A 16979-nucleotide genomic window follows, 5' to 3' on the forward strand; every position below is an offset into this window, starting at 1 on the left:
CCCCATAGCCTGTTAGCCTCCAAGGGCGGAGTCCTTACCAAAACTTGAGGGCACACAGCGTTGTCAAGAATGGCTAAAGTAGGGGCGCCTGGGTGGCGCAGTCGGTTAAGCGTCCGACTTCAGCCAGGTCACGATCTCGCGGTCCGTGAGTTCGAGCCCCGCGTCGGGCTCTGGGCTGATGGCTCAGAGCCTGGAGCCTGTTTCTGATTCTGTGTCTCCCTCTCTCTCTGCCCCTCCCCCGTTCATGCTCTGTCTCTCTCTGTCCCAAAAATAAACGTTGAAAAAAAAAATTAAAAAAAAAAAAAAAAAAGAATGGCTAAAGTAGAACCTGGAGAAGGGAACAGTGTTGCCTTGATGTAGCCAAACACAAAGTGTCCAGGGGAGCCAGAGGGTAGTAGGTGTACTCTGGCCAAGCCATGACCTGCAAAGGCCATTCACGGACATCCCTGGAGGACAATGATTCAGAGTGAAGAAAGTAACCAGCACTGGGGGCCTCAAGGGAAGGGCCACCCACAATTCCATGCCCCTCAAATACATCATTCCCCTGCATTGGTGCAACTACTATCCCACCACCCTAAGCTGCTCCTTTTCTAGGAAGCCTGGGGAAACAAAAATCCTTGCAAAGGAGGGGAAGAGGCTGTGCAGCCAGGGAGACGGCCTGGAAGAAGAGGGGAGCTGGAGAAGGAGTGTCCTGGGCAGGCAGAGACGCCTAGAAGGACAAGAGGCCACCTTGCTTCTAGAGTCAAGTCAGGGCCCACTTCTTCCAGACAGACTTCCTAGCCTCCCCGAACGAGGCTGGGTACCTTCCTGTTCTCACTCACAGGCAGCGCCTGCTGTCATCCTGAGTCTGTGTCCCTGGCCAGGCCGAAGGCCGAAGGCTGCCCATCAATGCTTGCTGTTCAGAGCCCTCCTGGCACGGAGGAACAGGGAGGCAGCCTTGCCTGCCAGGACCTTGAGGAGTTTTCTGAGCAAGTCAGGGCCCCATCCCCCATTTGGGCCGGCCCCCACCGCCATCCCTCCTCAGCCTGGGGCGCTGCCCGGTAGAAGGGACTTCAAAGGGCCTGTGCCTGACCTTCCACGGCCGCGCTGGGTCCGCGGACCTCAGAGCGAGGCCAGGGCAGGATCCCTGACGTCGGGGCTGCCCCAGTCCCGGGGTCTCCGCGAACCCCGCGGGGGTGCTGGGCTATAGGCGCCAGGGTTGAGGGGCGGGTCCTCAGAGCCCCCCGAAGTGGGCGGGGCGGGCCGGCCGCGGGGCCAATCCGGGCGCGCGGGGAGCCGGGGCGGGGGCCGGTGGAGGGGAGTACGGGGGCGGGCGGGCCGGGGGCGGGGCGCGGCGTCCAGGCGGCGGCTGCGGCGGCGGTGGCGGCGGCGGCTCCTCAGTGTCCGGCTCCGGCTCCGGCTGCGGCTCCGGCCCGCGATGCCCCACTCCGTAACCCTGCGCGGCCCTTCACCCTGGGGCTTCCGCCTAGTAGGCGGCCGGGACTTCAGCGCACCCCTCACCATCTCGCGGGTGAGTTTGATGGCCACGGGGCGGCGGGAAGGTCCTCCATCTGAGACCCTGCCCTCGCGGTCCACTCGAGACCCTGATCCCCGACGTCCCTGAAGTTCGAAGGCCAAGGAATGGCCAGGGAGACACACAGGCTCTAGAGGCTTCCAGGCATGGCAGTGTGGGGCCCCAACCGCCCCCCCCTCTCTCCCGCTGGGCCTGCCTACCCTGTCCCTTGAAGGATCCCCACCCCCTTGTTCACACACCAGCCTCCCTGCTGGTCTCATTTTGGGGGAGTGACTGCAGGCCAGGGAAGGACCGCAGTCGTGGGCCAGGGGTCTGGACCCATCGACAGAGGCCCAGAAACGCTGCTTAGGCTGAACCCAGTCAGGACTGGGGGCGAAATGACTGAGAGCCCCCTTCTAACAAAAGTCCCTGCCAGCAGAGCTGGGTGACCCCAGGGAGGTCTGGGGTCCTCTCTGGATATGAAAAGAGAAAGAGCCATCCACTTCCTCACTCTAGTTTTGGTCAGACTCTCATCTATGACCTCAGTTGTCCTATGGGGAAGTGACCAGGAGGAATTCAGGGCTTCCAGGGGAAGGGAAAGGGGAGACTTACTGTGAGGATGTGAGACCCCTGCCCACAAGACAACACAAGGTCAGAGTCCAGAATAGCCTCAGCCCAGTTCCTCAAGGTTCCAGGGCTATGCATTACCCCAGGCTTAGGACAGAGGAGAAAGCAGAGGGGGCACAATCCTGGGCGGTGGCTAATTTGAGGAGGGAAGAGGAGCAGAGGAAGGGATTCAGGCCCTGAAGAAGGGGTACCCAATCCGGGCGAGACAGGATCCTGGCCCACCCTTGGGGTCCCTTAGTTTGAAGGGCTAAAAAAGGGGAGTCAGACTCTGCCCTTTGGAGTCCCAGACTAAGGGACAAAAGAGAACAAAACAGAGATCCTGCCATTGAAGGCTCTCAGTCTGGAGGGAAGAGCAGAGGGGCCCTGGGCCCATTTGAGGGCCATCCCTTATCCCTACACAGGCTGCTCTGTTCTTTGGGAGCCTGTGTCAGGAAAACTGAGAACCACTTTCCCCCACCTTACTGCCACCTCTCTCCGCGGAGGCTGGACTAAGCTGGCTGGGCTTTCAGAGACTTCTTTCCACTTCCTAGGAGGGGGTGGGCACCCGGTGGAGCATAGAATTGTGGAATCCCTTTTCTGGGGGCCAGGGTGACAGGCAGGCCCAGCTGTCCTGGGAGGCTTCCCACATCTGCCCTTACCCCACAGCCACCAGGTTCCTGGGGCTGAGTGAGGTGGGCCTTTAACACATCCGGGAGCCTTTCATCTCCCACTTCCCTGAGGCACACTGCTGTGTGTGTGTGTGTGTGTGTGTGTGTGTGTGTGTGTGCGCGCGCCTCTGTGTCTGTCTCCATGTGTGTCTTGCTGTGTGTCCGCCAAAGCGGGCTGGTGGGGGTGCTAGGCCAGCCAGCAGGCCAGGCACCCTAGGCGTGAGGCCGCTGACAGGCTCAGTGGCGGCGGCTGACGGCCACAGGCGGCAGGGAGCAGAGACATCTGTTGCCCACGCGGCTGCCTGCCCGCGGAGGAAAGGCCTCCACACGTCACAGTGGCAGCAGCAGCAGCGGCCTTGTTTGGAGTTGACAGGGATGTAAGTCCCTGGCAGGCAGGCAAGTAGCCAGGCTGGGAGAGGGTTTGCCAGGAAGAACCCCCCTTGTCCCCCAAAGTCATGTAGCAGCAGCTCAGACCCAAGGAGCCAGGATGCCTGAGCCTGGGTTTGAGTGGGATCTAGGGAGATCTCCAGGGCTGAGGAAACACAGGCCACAGCTTGCCCAACAGGTACCTCAAGGGCAGGTCTACAGATACTGATGATATGTGGGAGTGTCCTTACCAAGGGGGCTGAAGATCCAACTCCTTCCATGCGTCCAGGGCCTCCTCCCACCTACCTCCCTGTGGGGACAGCCACACTCAGACAGGGTGGAGGCTGGGTGCCTGGCAGAGCTGGAGCCTTGCAACCTCAGCTCACAAAGCTTCAAGGAGCCCCCAAGAACACTGCCCAAGGCTTCTTCCTCTGTGAACTATAGTGGTTGCTGGTCTTGGCTGGGCATCCATAGCATTCCAGGCCCCACCCTAATGGGTGTTGGTACCAGCTCCCCAGCAACCAGAGCCTGGAGTGAGCACCACCATGTGCCCAGCCTATTGTGGGGACTTTTTGCCTTGATTCTTTCAGGTAGTCCTCACAAGAGCCCTTATAAGTAAGGACTCCCTCTGGCCTCACATTATAGATGGGGACACTAAGGCTCAGAGGAGCTAAGGTAGTGAGTATATCCAGAGGAGCAGAGCAGGGCCAGGAGTCCAGACCTGTCTGGAACTTGCTGTGACTGGATGGGACAGTATGGCACTGGACTCTGTGACTCCCAGCCTATCACAGCATCTAGGCTGGGCAGAGTGGAGCAGGGGCTGGAAATGTAGCTACTACAGGTGAGGGGGTTGGTTCATGCCCCAGTCTCCCAGCTGACGTCACTGTTCCCCTCTCCCTTCCTTCTATTTTTTTAAAACTGTTTGTTTGTTTTGAGAGAGAGAGAGAGAGAGCACGTGAGAGGGGGAGGTACAGAGAGAGAGGGGAACAGAGGATCCAAAGCAAGCTCCATGCTGACAGCAGAGAGCCTGATGCGGAGCTTAAACTCACGAACCATGATATCATGATCTGAGCCAAACTCGGGCACGTAACTGACTAAGCCACCCAGACACCCCCGCATCTATTTATCCTGCACTCAGCAGTCAGAGGGATAGGCCTGAATTAATCTGTGTCCTATGACTTCCCTGCTTAGAACCCTCCATAGTTCCAGACCACCCAGGAGAAATGCCAGTTTCTCACCTGGGCCTACAAGGCCTGCAGTTCTGGTCCCTGCTTCTTCTCTGACTACTCTTCCATTGTCTCCTCACTAATGATGCTCCAACCCCAGGAGCCTGCTTTTACTCTCTCTCCCAGACGAGCCGTTATACATGCCAATCTTTCTACCTGTGACACTGTCTCTCCCCTGAAAGAGAAAATCACACAGTGGTTAGTAGATAAGACTTGGAACCATTTGGCTTGGAATGAAGCCCTAACTCTGCCATTTATCAGTTGAGTGTCCTGCACTTCTCTGGACCTCAGTTTCCTCATCTAAGAAATGGGCTTTCCTTGAGGATTAATGAGACAATGCATATAAAGGCAGTTGGGAGAGTCATGGTTTCCTGGCCTCATGCCCTCTCTGACCAGAACTCCCCGAGCTAATGGAGTTGGCTGAGACCCAGCCACCCCTGCTTTCAAGAACTTCCTCCACCCACAGGGGCCTGAATGCACCCCTTGTGCTGGCTGAGTCATCCTGTAGCCAGCCACCCCCCTGAAGAAGAATACTTCTCTCCAGCATTGGGGACTGGGGCAAGGTGTCCCTTCCCCCAAGTCTCCCTTACTTCATCTGTAGGGATGAGAACAGCCTCTGTCTCACCAGGTGGTTGAAAGTTTGCCATGACCTAGTTATGGGTAAAGCCCAGGCCATGTCATAGAGCATGTATCCATAAAGGATAGGGGCCTGGAGCAGGACCTTGAGTAGAGGGTGGAATGATGTCTAGTGGGTGCTTCCCCAGGAGAACAGGCTTGTATAGGTGCCAGGCCCTGTGAATGAGCATTCATGGTGGTCTATTGGCTGAGGGTGTCATACTCTAGAAAAATATTCCTTGGGGCAAAAATATTTCAGGGCAGGTCAGCTTAGGCACTCCCCGCATCAGGACTCCAGCCAAGAAGCTGCTAGCACCTCAGCTTTGTCCACTCACTGCTGAAAGCTGGATAAGCTGAGCCTAGCTTGGCTTCCAGGAGCGCCCAACCCCAGCAATAGGAACAGGGTCACTGGCGGCTCTCGAGAACTGGGCACCACTGGAGAGGCTGAGTAAGAATGAGGGTGCCTACAGGGCCCCTCACTTGGTGAGCATGTGACTCTTTTCTTTTTAACGTTTATTTCTTTTTGAGAGAGAGAGAGCATGAGCGAGGGAAGAGAAGAGAGAGGGGGGTATAGAGGATCCTAAGTGGGCTCTGCACTGACAGCAGCGAGCCTGATGTGGGGCTCAAACTCACAACCTGTGAGATCATGACCTGAGCCAAAGTCAGACACTCAACCGACCTACCCACACAGGTGCTCCAGTGAGCATGTGACTCTTAATCTTGGGGTTGTCAGTTCAAGCTCCATGTTGTGCATAGAGATTCATTAAAAATTTTTAAATAAATTTAAAAAAATGAGGGTGGCTAAAGTCTATTTCCAAAGGCTGTGGTGGAACCAGGGATAGGGCGAAGGGTTCCCTGTTGCCTGAATTCCCCTGGACTCCTTACTCAGGCCTCCCTGTGAGCCTTTCCCCAACCTCATATGGCTCTCATGAGGGGACCAGTATTGTAAGAGTTTCCATATATGGACACCATTTGACTGGAGTCAATAGTGGCACTGGAGTGGCCTGAGTGTCTATCCTGCAGAGGAAGTAGAGGTGAAATTGTGACTCAGGAGTGCAGACTGGCAGCTGGAAGTAGATGGCCTTGAACTTGACTAGAAAGGTGGTGACACAGACCCAGAATGAGGCACTTAGGGGAGGAAAATGGTAAAGGGGGTGCGCAGAGTACTGTGAGAGTCCAGAGAACCAGCTCCCAGAGGAAATGGCCTCTCTGCTAAGACCTGAAGGTGAGGAGGTGTAAGCTGATAATTATGGTTTGAGGTCAAAGGAAAGAGTGTTCCACGTGGAGAGAACAGCATTTGCAGAAGCATGGAGGTGAGAACTATCTGGAGCTGTAAGTAGCCTGGATATTCAACTGGCCTGGACAGAGTATGGGTAGGTAGAAGTGAATGTGGGAGGTAGGGATGAGAGGAAACAAGTAGGGAGACAAGGTCACTAGGAAATATCAGGTCAAGGGGCTTCTGTGCAGTCTCTGTGGGTAGGGCACTGTCTATGTAGGGTATTTGTGACACGTCCATGCTTTGTATGTATCTGGGAGCACATGTGTTCCTGTGTGTCCTTTGTATGTCCTTGGGCACATATGCAGGCTACAAGAGTGACATCCTACTGTCCTAGTCCTATATGCCTTCACTTATATGCCCCTCTTTTATGCACTCACACCCCACCAGTCCTTCAGGTGCTAGAATTAGGAGTATTTAGAGCAGAGGCTGCAGCCAGACCACATGGGAACTTAACCAGTGTCTTGACTTGCCTACCCACAGGTCATGTTGGCAGGAGGGCCACATAGCCCAGGTTCTGAGGTTGGAAGGGTTCTAGAGCAGAGACTGCAGCAAGGCCACACAATGACCAATTCCCAGTGATCTGGCTTGTCCACCTACAGGTCCATGCTGGAAGCAAGGCTGCGTTGGCTGCCCTGTGCCCTGGAGACCTGATCCAGGCCATCAATGGTGAGAGCACAGAGCTCATGACACACCTGGAGGCGCAGAACCGCATCAAGGGCTGCCATGACCATCTCACGCTCTCCGTGAGCAGGTATGCACAGGGCAGGCTGGGCCAGGACGATGGCGGGGGGGGGGGGGGGGGGATTTAAGGGGAGGGTAAGTTAAAAATGGCCAGTGTCATGGGAGAGCTGAACCTCACACAGTCTCTCTGCCTCAGCTCATGGCACCCTGGTCCTCGGAAGTAGTGCTTTCCTGGGGGCCTGCCAGGCACTGTTTGGAGACGGGAGTGGCTTAAGAAGGGAAGAAGCTCCCTATTAGCTCAGGGCTGGAAGTGTATGGAGGGACTTATGGGAAGGAGACAGGCAGCCCAAATCAAGTATGAAATAAGACCTTGAGTGGCTTCTGGGGAGGGGGATGATTTCAGTCTTCTCTCCACCCAAGTGATCTGCTTGATGACCATTTCAAAGTGGTTTCTTGTCCAACACCTCATTTAACCTTCAAACCTGCTTGATAAGGTAAAACCTAGTATAGTCTTTGTATTACAGATGAGATAGCTGAATCTCAGAAAGGTTAGAGGGTGTCTAAAGTCACACAGCAAGGGAGTGAGGAAGCAAAATTTGTCCTCAGGTCTCTCACTCCTAGGAGTGGCTGCTAACCACTCCTACCACCCTGTGGCTACCCTCAGCTGTCCCCACTATGGCCCGTGCCTCTGCCCCAGTTAAATCTGGATATTGTAGACTATGTAATGCCATCCAGCCTACATGAAGGGAGGATTGGGGATCACCAAGCCCCATCTGTACCCTATAAATGGTCTAGGATGCAAAGTCCACCTGGGGTGTTCACAGCCTTACTCAGGCCCTGGGTCTTTGTTCAGCTCTAAAGGCAGTTGGCCAGGTCCTGGCTGAGTGGGATCTCCCTGCCCTCTGTCTTGCTTGGATTCAGAGAAGTCAGACATAACTGTTCAGCTCTGCCACGTTCACTGCTAACAGGGACTTTCCATGACCCCCTGTGGATGTGTGTCGGCAAAACCTCCCCAAACCACAACACGGCTAACTATGCCTTAGCGCTGGTAGGGCTGAGAGCCATTAAACATGTTAGGAAGGCTTCTGAGATAGTATCCATTTGTGTCTGGGTCAGGTTGGGGTCAGGACCCCTGACTGTGCTCTTGGAGCTGATTGCAAGTCCAAGGCCTTGTACCCTCCACCTGGTCCAAAGTAAGGAGCCCCTGGCCTGAAAGTTCAGCAGAGCTGGTTCTCATCCAGACTCTTTGGGGTCTTAAGTACACCAGATGACCTTTGTGAACCTGGGTTTCCTTCTCCCTAAAGAAGGACTACATTCATCACCCTCTCCCAGACTGAGGTACAGTCTGGCTGGGGAAAACATCAGCACTGCTCTGCCCACGAGTAGCCTCTGTGGTCGCCCCACTTGGCTGGTTTCCTAGGCCCTGACTCATCTCCGGCCTTGATTTTACATGGCTAAACAAGGGAAGCCCTGGTAGTAGTGGGGTGAGGGAGGCAGCAGAGGCTTATAGGGGGCCTGAGTCAGGAGGTTCCCAGAGGGAATGATGTCAGGGGAGGGCAGCAGCATGGGGGCAGGGTGAAGGTCCCCCTTTCTTCCTTCCTTCCTTCCTTCCTTTCATCCCTGCTCATTTGTTCCAAGCCAAGCATGTGTGGAGCCAGGGGCCCCCTGATCTGTTCTACCTTGCCTCCAAATACTGCCTGGCCATGGAGCAGGTGAGAGCACATTCTCTACTATCACAGATCTGGGTTCAAACCCCAGCTCTGCACTTGAGAACTGTGTGGTCCTCCAGCAAGTGATTTAGTCTTAAATCACTTAATCTTAAAGCTCTCTGCTTCCTTAACTCCAAAATGGGACCTCTTGTGATTTGGGGATTGAATGCTTATGACACACCGGGTCTGCTCAGGGTGAAAATCTGGGGTCCTGTTCTCCAGCTCCCATGTCCACTTCTCACACATGCAGAGTCTGGGCGATCACAAAGGCCACCATGACCCTTTGGGTTAGAATTTCTTTTCCTGGGCACCATCTCACCTGTAAGCCTCTGAACCTGCTCTGTAGCCTGTTTGCTATGCCAGGACCTATGCCCCAAAGACCCCCTCAATGTGGGTTCTGTGGAGGATCCACCAGGTCAGCTAGCTGGAAGGAGCTATTCTGTGCCCCTACCCCCCAGAGCTCTGCCCAGACCACCTATCCTCTTGTGTACAGAGGGCTCTAATCCTCCACAGACTTCTCCACAGGATGCAAAGTGAAAGAAAGGCCCAGTTTTCCTGCTATGCTTATTTTGTCTAGAACTCAGAACCAGTTATCCCAACAATCCAAGCTAACTCACACTTTCTGGACATGTTCTGTAGGCCCAGACCTTCCTGGCATCAGTTCCAACCCTGGGTTTCTGGTGGGGTCTGTGTTGCCCATTATGTATGTTACAAGATGCATTTGCATGGCCCACACTTGGGCTATCATTTGCTTAGAGATGGTAGATGGTGCCACCTGTCCAGCTGGACACGAAGGCCTGGGAATGGAGATTGAATAAGCTCTTCATTCTGATATGATGCCTTGGGCCATACTCTTGGCTCTGGGTACTTTGTGCACTCTGACCTTCGGACCTCAGGCTTGAACATCTCTTCTGGGCAGAACCTCAGGGAAGTATAGGCCATATAGACACATGAGATGTCCTAGATTCATCCCAGAAGAGCTCTGAGTGGGTGGAGGCCATAGGTAGAGCTGTCGGTTAGGGCAGTCACTTGGGAGCCAGGCTGAGAGGGCTGGGGCCAGATGCCAGTGGGGATGGTGTTGCCCCGGGGCAGCAGAGCTTTGGTTCCACAGGGCTGCAAAAGGCTGTGGGGGAAAAAGGCTAGTCTGCAGGGGATTAAGGAATGGGCAAAGGTGAGGAAATATAAAGTAAGTGTGGTCTACAGGTGTAGACAGTTAAAATCCTTCACTGGGTGGGGGACAGAGAGCGAGTTGAGTTGCTGGCCCAGTGGTGACACCTTGGAAGGCACCCAGATGCCTTTTGAGGTGAGAGGGGACATTATTGGTGTAACCTGCCTCATTTCACACCCACCTGTCAGTCTGGGGTCCAGGCACCCTCCTGAGCTGCCTCCTCACAGGGCTACTGAGTGGCAGGACTGGGCCCCAGGCCCATAGCTTCTCAGCCTTGCCTGCCCCGCCTGCCCCGCTTATGGCAGGTTTATGATGTTTTTCTCCCTCCTGAGTGGTGTTTGGCTTTTGGTTTCTATGGTGAAGCAGGAATTTCCTAATGGCCTGTTTCCCATCTGGGCTGGGCAGACACTGGTGATGACTCTGCCTGCAGCAGGAGGGGAGGCGCACCCCTCAAAGCCTTTATTTCACCTCCCCCAGAGCCCATGGATGCCTGACCTCCAGGCCAGGCCAGAGGCTCTGGATGGAAGAGGATAAGTAAATGGGCTCCTAGCTGATCAATGTGTGAGGCCTGGCTCGCCCTGCTATGAGCTCGCCCTCTTTACGCTGAGGCCACAGAGAGGGTGAAAAAAGTGGGGAAGCTGCAGGGCTTCTGTTGCATCCTCCCTGGGAATGAGACCAGAAAGGCATGGAGCAGCTGGTGGGGAAGGAACACACAGCCCCACCCTAGGTGGTGGCTGACCTGGAGCTCTATCTCCTGCCGTAATGGCCACCATTCTGGTGCAGGGCAAGTGCTGCAGTGGTGTCCTTTGCCGTGCCCAATGCCAGGCCTGGTCCTGGGGGGCTCTGGGTCCAGAGCCCAGCCCCTCTTGGACCTGGTCCCAGTCATATTAGGCACACTAAGCAAACATATCTGACCATTCTAATTTCTGCCACAGGCCTGAAGGCAGGAGCTGGCCCAGTACCCCAGAGGACAAGGCTCAGGCACAGAGGATCCACATTGACCCTGAGGCCCAGGTATGTACAGACACCACCTGGCCTGGCCTGGTTCAGAGCAAGCCCAGGGCAGAGGAGCCAGGCCTGGTCCATGGGTTAAACTGCACTAGATGTCTTCACCATGGCTTTCATATGCCCAGGCCAGAGCCTGAAGCAGCAGACTTCTCTAGGCCATGTCTGTACCCCATCCTGTGCTCCCCAGGTGATGGGCATCTGCTGGAGACTCTGTCTATATTCTAGGCAGTCCTAGATTCTGAGACAAAGGGACCTCTAATGGGCAGGAACGGGGCCAGGCCTTGGCTCAAGCCTACTACTCACCCAGCTGGGCTTCACTCTAGTGCCTAGTGATGCCAGACCAAGAGGAAGTCACCAGGCTTGGGGCCGGGGTGGGGGGAAACGTTGAGCCGTGGAGTGACTTCAGACTATTTAGGTTCTCTTCTGTCCCATCTTAGCCTTGGATGCCTGGCTAGAGCCAAACTCAGGCCTGAAGACTGACTTTAGAATATAAGGCACTTCCTTGCCCTATCTAAGACTACAGTTTTCCCCTGGCCGGCCTGTGATTGCACCTAGCAGACCTCAGTCTGCTCAGTTGCCTCTCTGCGTATGACAGGACTCATAGCTATGATACTTTCCTCAAGTGGAGGAGGGGGGCAAGGAGAAGCTGCTCTAGGGCTTGTTTTGCCATGGGCTTGAGGGGTAGCCAAGTGGACGGGGCTGAGGTATCCAGAGCCAGCTCAACATCTCTGGGCCACAGAGTGTGGACAAGGTGGAGCAGGACTAGTCTTTGATGGTGCCAGAGCTGTGGGACTCAGCGTCTGGGGCTATGGCCTCCTGGGCCTGCTTATTCTACTTTCTCGCCACAGAGGCTTCACTATATAGAAGGAAGGATCCACTATGGCCTCTCCCTCACGTATCCCAGTCCTCATCTTGCTCTGATATTTGTTCCCGACCTTGCTTTTGCTGGAATCTCTGAGGCCAGATGCTTACTACATTCCAGGGAGTGCCCATTCTGAAAATGGAGAGGAATTTAGCAATTCTGGGATGGCAGAAGCCAGGGCCAAAGGAGTCCAAAGTAGGCACATTAGTCACCCAAGGGTTCAGAGAGGGCTCCCTGGAGGAGGGGGTATCCAAGCCAAGACCTGAAAGACTAGGAAGAATAAGTCCGGCAAAGGGGCATGGAGAAAGGAGGTGTATGAGGAAGCACAAAGGCCCAGAAGTGAGATTGTGCATCATAGGTTCAGAAAAAAGAAAGCTCCTACGTGGGAGTGCAGAGGCAAGGGATGAGGTGATAAGGCAGAACCACAGAGACTCTCTCGGTTTCCTTTCTCCAGGACCTCAGCTGTTCCTGCAGAGATTCATGGCCACACTTGTGTGTCCGAAGCTTGCCCTGGTAGTCCCTTGGACCTCAGGGGAGGTGCCAGGGGAAGGCAGGGGTTGACAAATTGACCAGACTTGATGTGGACCAGGGGGAAGGCAGCAGCACAGTGTAGGCCCCTGGCACATATGTGAGGCCCAGCTCTCACATGTGAGTACAGGATGGATAGAACAAGAGGGTCTGAATTTTGGAATTTGAAGCTCAGCTCTGTTCAGTCCTTCAGGAGAGGCTCAGGGCAGGTGGGCTTGGGGGCCAAAGAGCAGCTGCCCTGCCCCCACACTTTCCCTTTCTGACCTCCTTGAGGACTAGGCTCCCAGTGGCTCAGGCTGGAGTCAGAGGTATTTTCTACAAGCAACGGGGCTGGCCCTCAGCTGCTGCCCGCCCCTTGTACTTAAAAGTCATGAGCTCCGTGGGTGGCAACAGAAACACCCCCATCCAGCCCCCACAGGGCTATGTCCTCAGGAACACAGACACAGGGCTCATTGTCCCCAAAGTTCTCCCATCCTCCGCCTGCAGTGGGGAGCGGGTGGGCCCAGCTAGAGCCATCAGAGGAAGAGAAAACCACAATTGGCCCTGAGACCAGCACAAGGTACCCTGGCATGCACCCCCGAGTGCAAATAGGTCATGTAGGTCATGCAGGGTTATAGGAGAGAGACCGTTCTTCCTTCAGGCCTTACATGGGAACACAGGAGGCATGTGGTCCAGCCCAGGGCTGAGAAAGGATTATGATAACTGAAGCTTTCCCAGAGAGGATGCCATTTAAGCTGAGAACTTGGTGATGGGTTAAGGCAAGCCAGGTAGAGCAGGCAGCCCTAGCACACCAGCCTGTTCTTCCCAGACCAGCAGAGAGCTGGAGTTTGGCCTCTAGAAAGTTCTACCTGCTCATCTGGATTCAGTACCCACTTCCATCCAAGCTGAGTGTCCCAGATTCTGACTACACTCATGTGAGAGCTGATGAGAAAGCAGGCAGTTACTCCCAATCTGCTGATTATCCCACTGAGGCTTCAAGAACCAAATCAACAGCTGACGGATACTCACTCAGAGAGAAGGAGCACATGGTACCAAGTGCACCAGCGCAGAGAGGGGGGAAACCAGGAATAGGAAGAGGAGCTCAGGAATGCCCATGATAGCCCTTCGTTCAACAAGCATTTGCTGTGTGCCAGGCAGTATGTGAAGTACTTTGTATGCAACTGTCTCATTTTATCCCAAGGAATTTATGATATAGATACCATTACATTCCCCATTTCACAGATGAAGAAATAGATTCAGAGAGGTGATAGAGCTGGGACTCAAACAAAGACTGAGGTCACCATGTGTATCCTAACCACTGAGTTCATACCTAGAGAGGCGGCTGCATGGGAGGCCGTGGGAGGGGCAGTGGCTCTGATGACCCTGCATGGACTCCCACACCCTGCTGGGTGAGTGAGGGCCTCCTTCCTCCAAGACCTTCTGACTCCCCTTCCTGTTGAAGCCTCCTCTATAGCAGGCTCAGCCCTGCCCCCACAGCCCATGGCCCATCTGGTCCCCATTATAGACCAGGCCAGCCTTGCCTGCCTGTCTGCCCTTCAGACACATGTGCAAAAGTGCTCAGGTTTCTCAGGGGCTTTTGTTCGGCCCAGTGGGGACAAGGGCTTTCCTACTGCTGTTTGCCTCATTGATGGGGGCCCACCTGGGCAGAGAGACCCTCCCCTTTGACTGTTGGGGTGGGGGAAGTGGGGGTACCACACCCACTCAGTGACTGGTCCACCCATTCCCCAGGCTCCCGCCCAGGTCAGAGGCTGCAGAAAAAGCAGGGGCAGTCCAGATAAAGCTCTGCAGGCTCCACTGTGCCCCAGTGCTGGAGGCTGCCTGGCATGGGCTCTTTCCCCCTAGAACAAACATCTAGTCTCTCCATCCCCACTGTAGAGCAGAGGAGAAATTTACATGTCATCTCCCAGGCTGAGGCTGAGACCCACCTTCATAGCCTGGACTCTTGTTCCTTATCCTAAAGTCAGACTGCTCTGGCCACCAATCTCATTCCAGCCATGGAGGCTACTATAGTCATCCCCAGGGTGACCAGCCCTGGCTCTGAGAATGTGAGACTGTGTATGTGTGATTAGGTGTATGTTGGTGGACTGGCTGGCACTTGTGTGTTGTCTTCGTGCATGTGTTTGCCTGTAAAAGTCCTTGTGAGAGTGTGCATACCTATATGTGCCTGCAAGCTAGGGGCAGATGGCCCTGGACTCTGCAGGGACAAAGATCCCCAGTCCCCATTCAGATCCACACCTATGGAGATACTGCCCTTTTCTCATGAGCTGAGGAGGCATTTTCAAGGCATTCCCTGAAATGTTTCAGCCAAGGGCACCAGGCTGGCCATGGGGTGATGGGACGGGGATCCTTAAGCCCTGACCCAGCCGCTGCCCCTCATCTGCTCTGCCTATAGAAAGCCACCCATATTGTGCTAGGAAATGGAAGCAAAGGTACAGACCTAAAGGGGGCTGACCTCACAATGACACCCTTGAGCCTCAGTCTGCTCCCACTCCCACTGTGTGCTTTGGGCACACAATGATTGATGACTCTTCCTGGCTGCAGGACAGGAGTTTGTTTTTCATGTTCATGACTATGGGCCCATACAGTACCCAGCACAGTTCTGGCAGGTAAGAAGGCTTGGCACCAGAACCATCTCTGCAAGGAAGCCACACACTTCACTCCAGTCACTGGCCTTAAAAGGCTTCTTGGAATGGTCCTGCCCCAACACTATCCCTTACGGGCACTGGTGGTGAGAACCACCACACAGTTCATGTGCCAAGGTTGAATCTAAAGGCACTCAGATTTTTGTGTCTGCCTTTCCATGGTCATTTCTCATTTCTGCTGGGGTTGAACCAGTCCCAAGTTTCAGCCCTTCCCTGTCCAGGCACCACAGCCCAGAGATGCCAGAGCCAGGGTAACCAGCCAACATCTAGGAAGGCCTGGCATAACAGGGTAAGGGTGGGATGTGTACCTAATGGCCAGAGACCCTACCCCAGAGGGTTTCTCAATGCTTAGGCCCCTCTCTCTTGTAGGATGGCAGTCCGGCGACCAGCAGGCGGCCCTCAGCCACTGGGATTGGGCTAGAAGATGGCAGGCCAGGCCTGGGACCTCCTTATGGGCAGCCATCTCACCTCCCATTGCATCACAATGGCAGCAACAGTGAGGCTACCTTAATGACTCAAATGAGCACCCTGCATGTGTCTCCACTTCACAGGTAGTACAGAGAGATGGCCTTTGAAGCCACACCCAGATCCCATCTTAATCCCTGATCCCTCAAATCTCATCTTGACCCCTGACACTTGATCTCTGGGTCTCAGCTGGTTTCACTCTGATCCATGAAACCTCACCAGACCCCTGAGCTGGCAGAGGGCAAGGCTGGTACCACAACCCTGTCCCTTGGTGCATCTTTTTCACACAGCACTGACCCAGCCAGAGGCCTCCCGCGGAGCCGAGACTGCGGAGTGGACCTGGGCTCCGAGGTGTACAGGATGCTTCGGGAGCCGGCTGAGCCCTTGACTGCAGAGCCCAAGCAGTCAGGCTCCTTCCGCTACTTGCAGGGCATGCTAGAGGCTGGGGAGGGCGGTAAGACTCCTGCCAACTTGCCCCACCTGCCTTTCCACTCCCTCAGTTGCCTTGAATTGCTCCACCCCCTCTCTTTGTGTCCCCATGCCCTGCCTCCCAGCCATCTGCCCCTGCCTTGTCTCCTCCCAGCGTTCCCACACCCCTCAATGCAACTGTGAGTGCTGATTCTCACTCCACCCTTGTCGCAGTCCCTGGTCCCATGCCCTCCAAACCTCGTCCCCAGTCGCAGTGCTGGTGGTCCCTGAAGCAGGGCCCAACCCACACCGCGTAGAACTGAAGTTACTCCCTTTTCCCACCTCTGCACCTGGCTCATGCCACTTGCGCTCCGGCTTTCAGGGGAGCGGCCCGGGCCTGGCGGCCCCCGCAACGTCAAGCCCACCGCCAGCAAGCTGGGCACTCCGCTGAGTGGCCTGCAAGGACTGCCCGAATGCACACGCTGTGGCCATGGCATCGTGTGAGTACACACCCCTGCTTTCCCCAACCTGACCCGGGTACTCCCTTGGCCCCGCCCGAGGCCCTGAGGCCCCGGATGGGAGCGCTCACGAATGCGTCAATCAGTCGCCGGAAGCAGCCCTCTCTCCCCGTCTCCTCATCAGGGGCACCATCGTCAAGGCTCGGGACAAGCTTTACCACCCGGAGTGCTTCATGTGCAGCGACTGCGGCCTGAACCTTAAGCAGCGCGGTTACTTCTTTCTGGACGAGCGGCTCTACTGTGAGAGCCACGCCAAGGCTCGCGTCAAGCCGCCGGAGGGCTACGATGTGGTGGCGGTATACCCCAATGCCAAGGTGGAACTCGTCTGAGCTGCTCCCAGAACTTCCAGTCTCTGCTTCTGCTTTTACTGCCCCCACTCGGCCCGTGTAAATATGTTTGCCCCCCTGCCTCTCTAATAAACTCCCTCAGCTCGGCCTTGAACATGTCCGTGCCCTGCCCTGCCTCCCTCTAGCACAGGCCATGACTCCCGAGTGCAGCCTCTATGTCCTAGGCACTGGGTGCATTGGTGAGCAAGACAGGTGCTGTGCTGTCTTCAAGGAGGCCACAGCCTAGATGGCTGGCAGACATAAATCACAAGGGGCAGTTATATTAGTAGGGAGGTGCGATCTGAGGTGCTATGACTGGTGTCACAACAAGGGGTCTGATCTGGGTGGAGTCAGAGAAGGTGTCAACTGAGGACTATACAGAGAGGAATCGTGAATGCAGTGGTATGGTAAA

The 16979-nt window shown here is 55.3% G+C and overlaps 1 protein-coding gene across 2 annotated transcripts; it reads left to right on the forward strand.

Moving 5' to 3' along the window:
- Nucleotides 1-1320: 1320 nt before the first annotated feature.
- PDLIM4 (PDZ and LIM domain 4) lies at nt 1321-16682 on the forward strand. Of its 2 annotated transcripts, XM_043587299.1 has the most exons (7): nt 1321-1510; nt 6852-7003; nt 10746-10824; nt 15220-15401; nt 15606-15769; nt 16106-16223; nt 16366-16682. In XM_043587299.1, exons 1-7 carry the CDS (start codon nt 1418-1420, stop codon nt 16568-16570), a joined length of 993 nt encoding a protein of 330 aa, XP_043443234.1. In that variant the 5' UTR covers nt 1321-1417; the 3' UTR covers nt 16571-16682. The 2 variants fall into 2 exon arrangements, with proteins under 2 accessions (XP_043443234.1, XP_043443242.1); XM_043587307.1 differs by lacking the exon at nt 16106-16223 and having other exon boundaries at nt 1339-1510; nt 16366-16436.
- The last annotated feature ends 297 nt before the right edge of the window (nt 16683-16979 follow it).

This window comes from Prionailurus bengalensis, chromosome A1 (genome assembly GCF_016509475.1).
Source record: "Prionailurus bengalensis isolate Pbe53 chromosome A1, Fcat_Pben_1.1_paternal_pri, whole genome shotgun sequence".
NCBI lineage: Eukaryota > Metazoa > Chordata > Mammalia > Carnivora > Felidae > Prionailurus > Prionailurus bengalensis.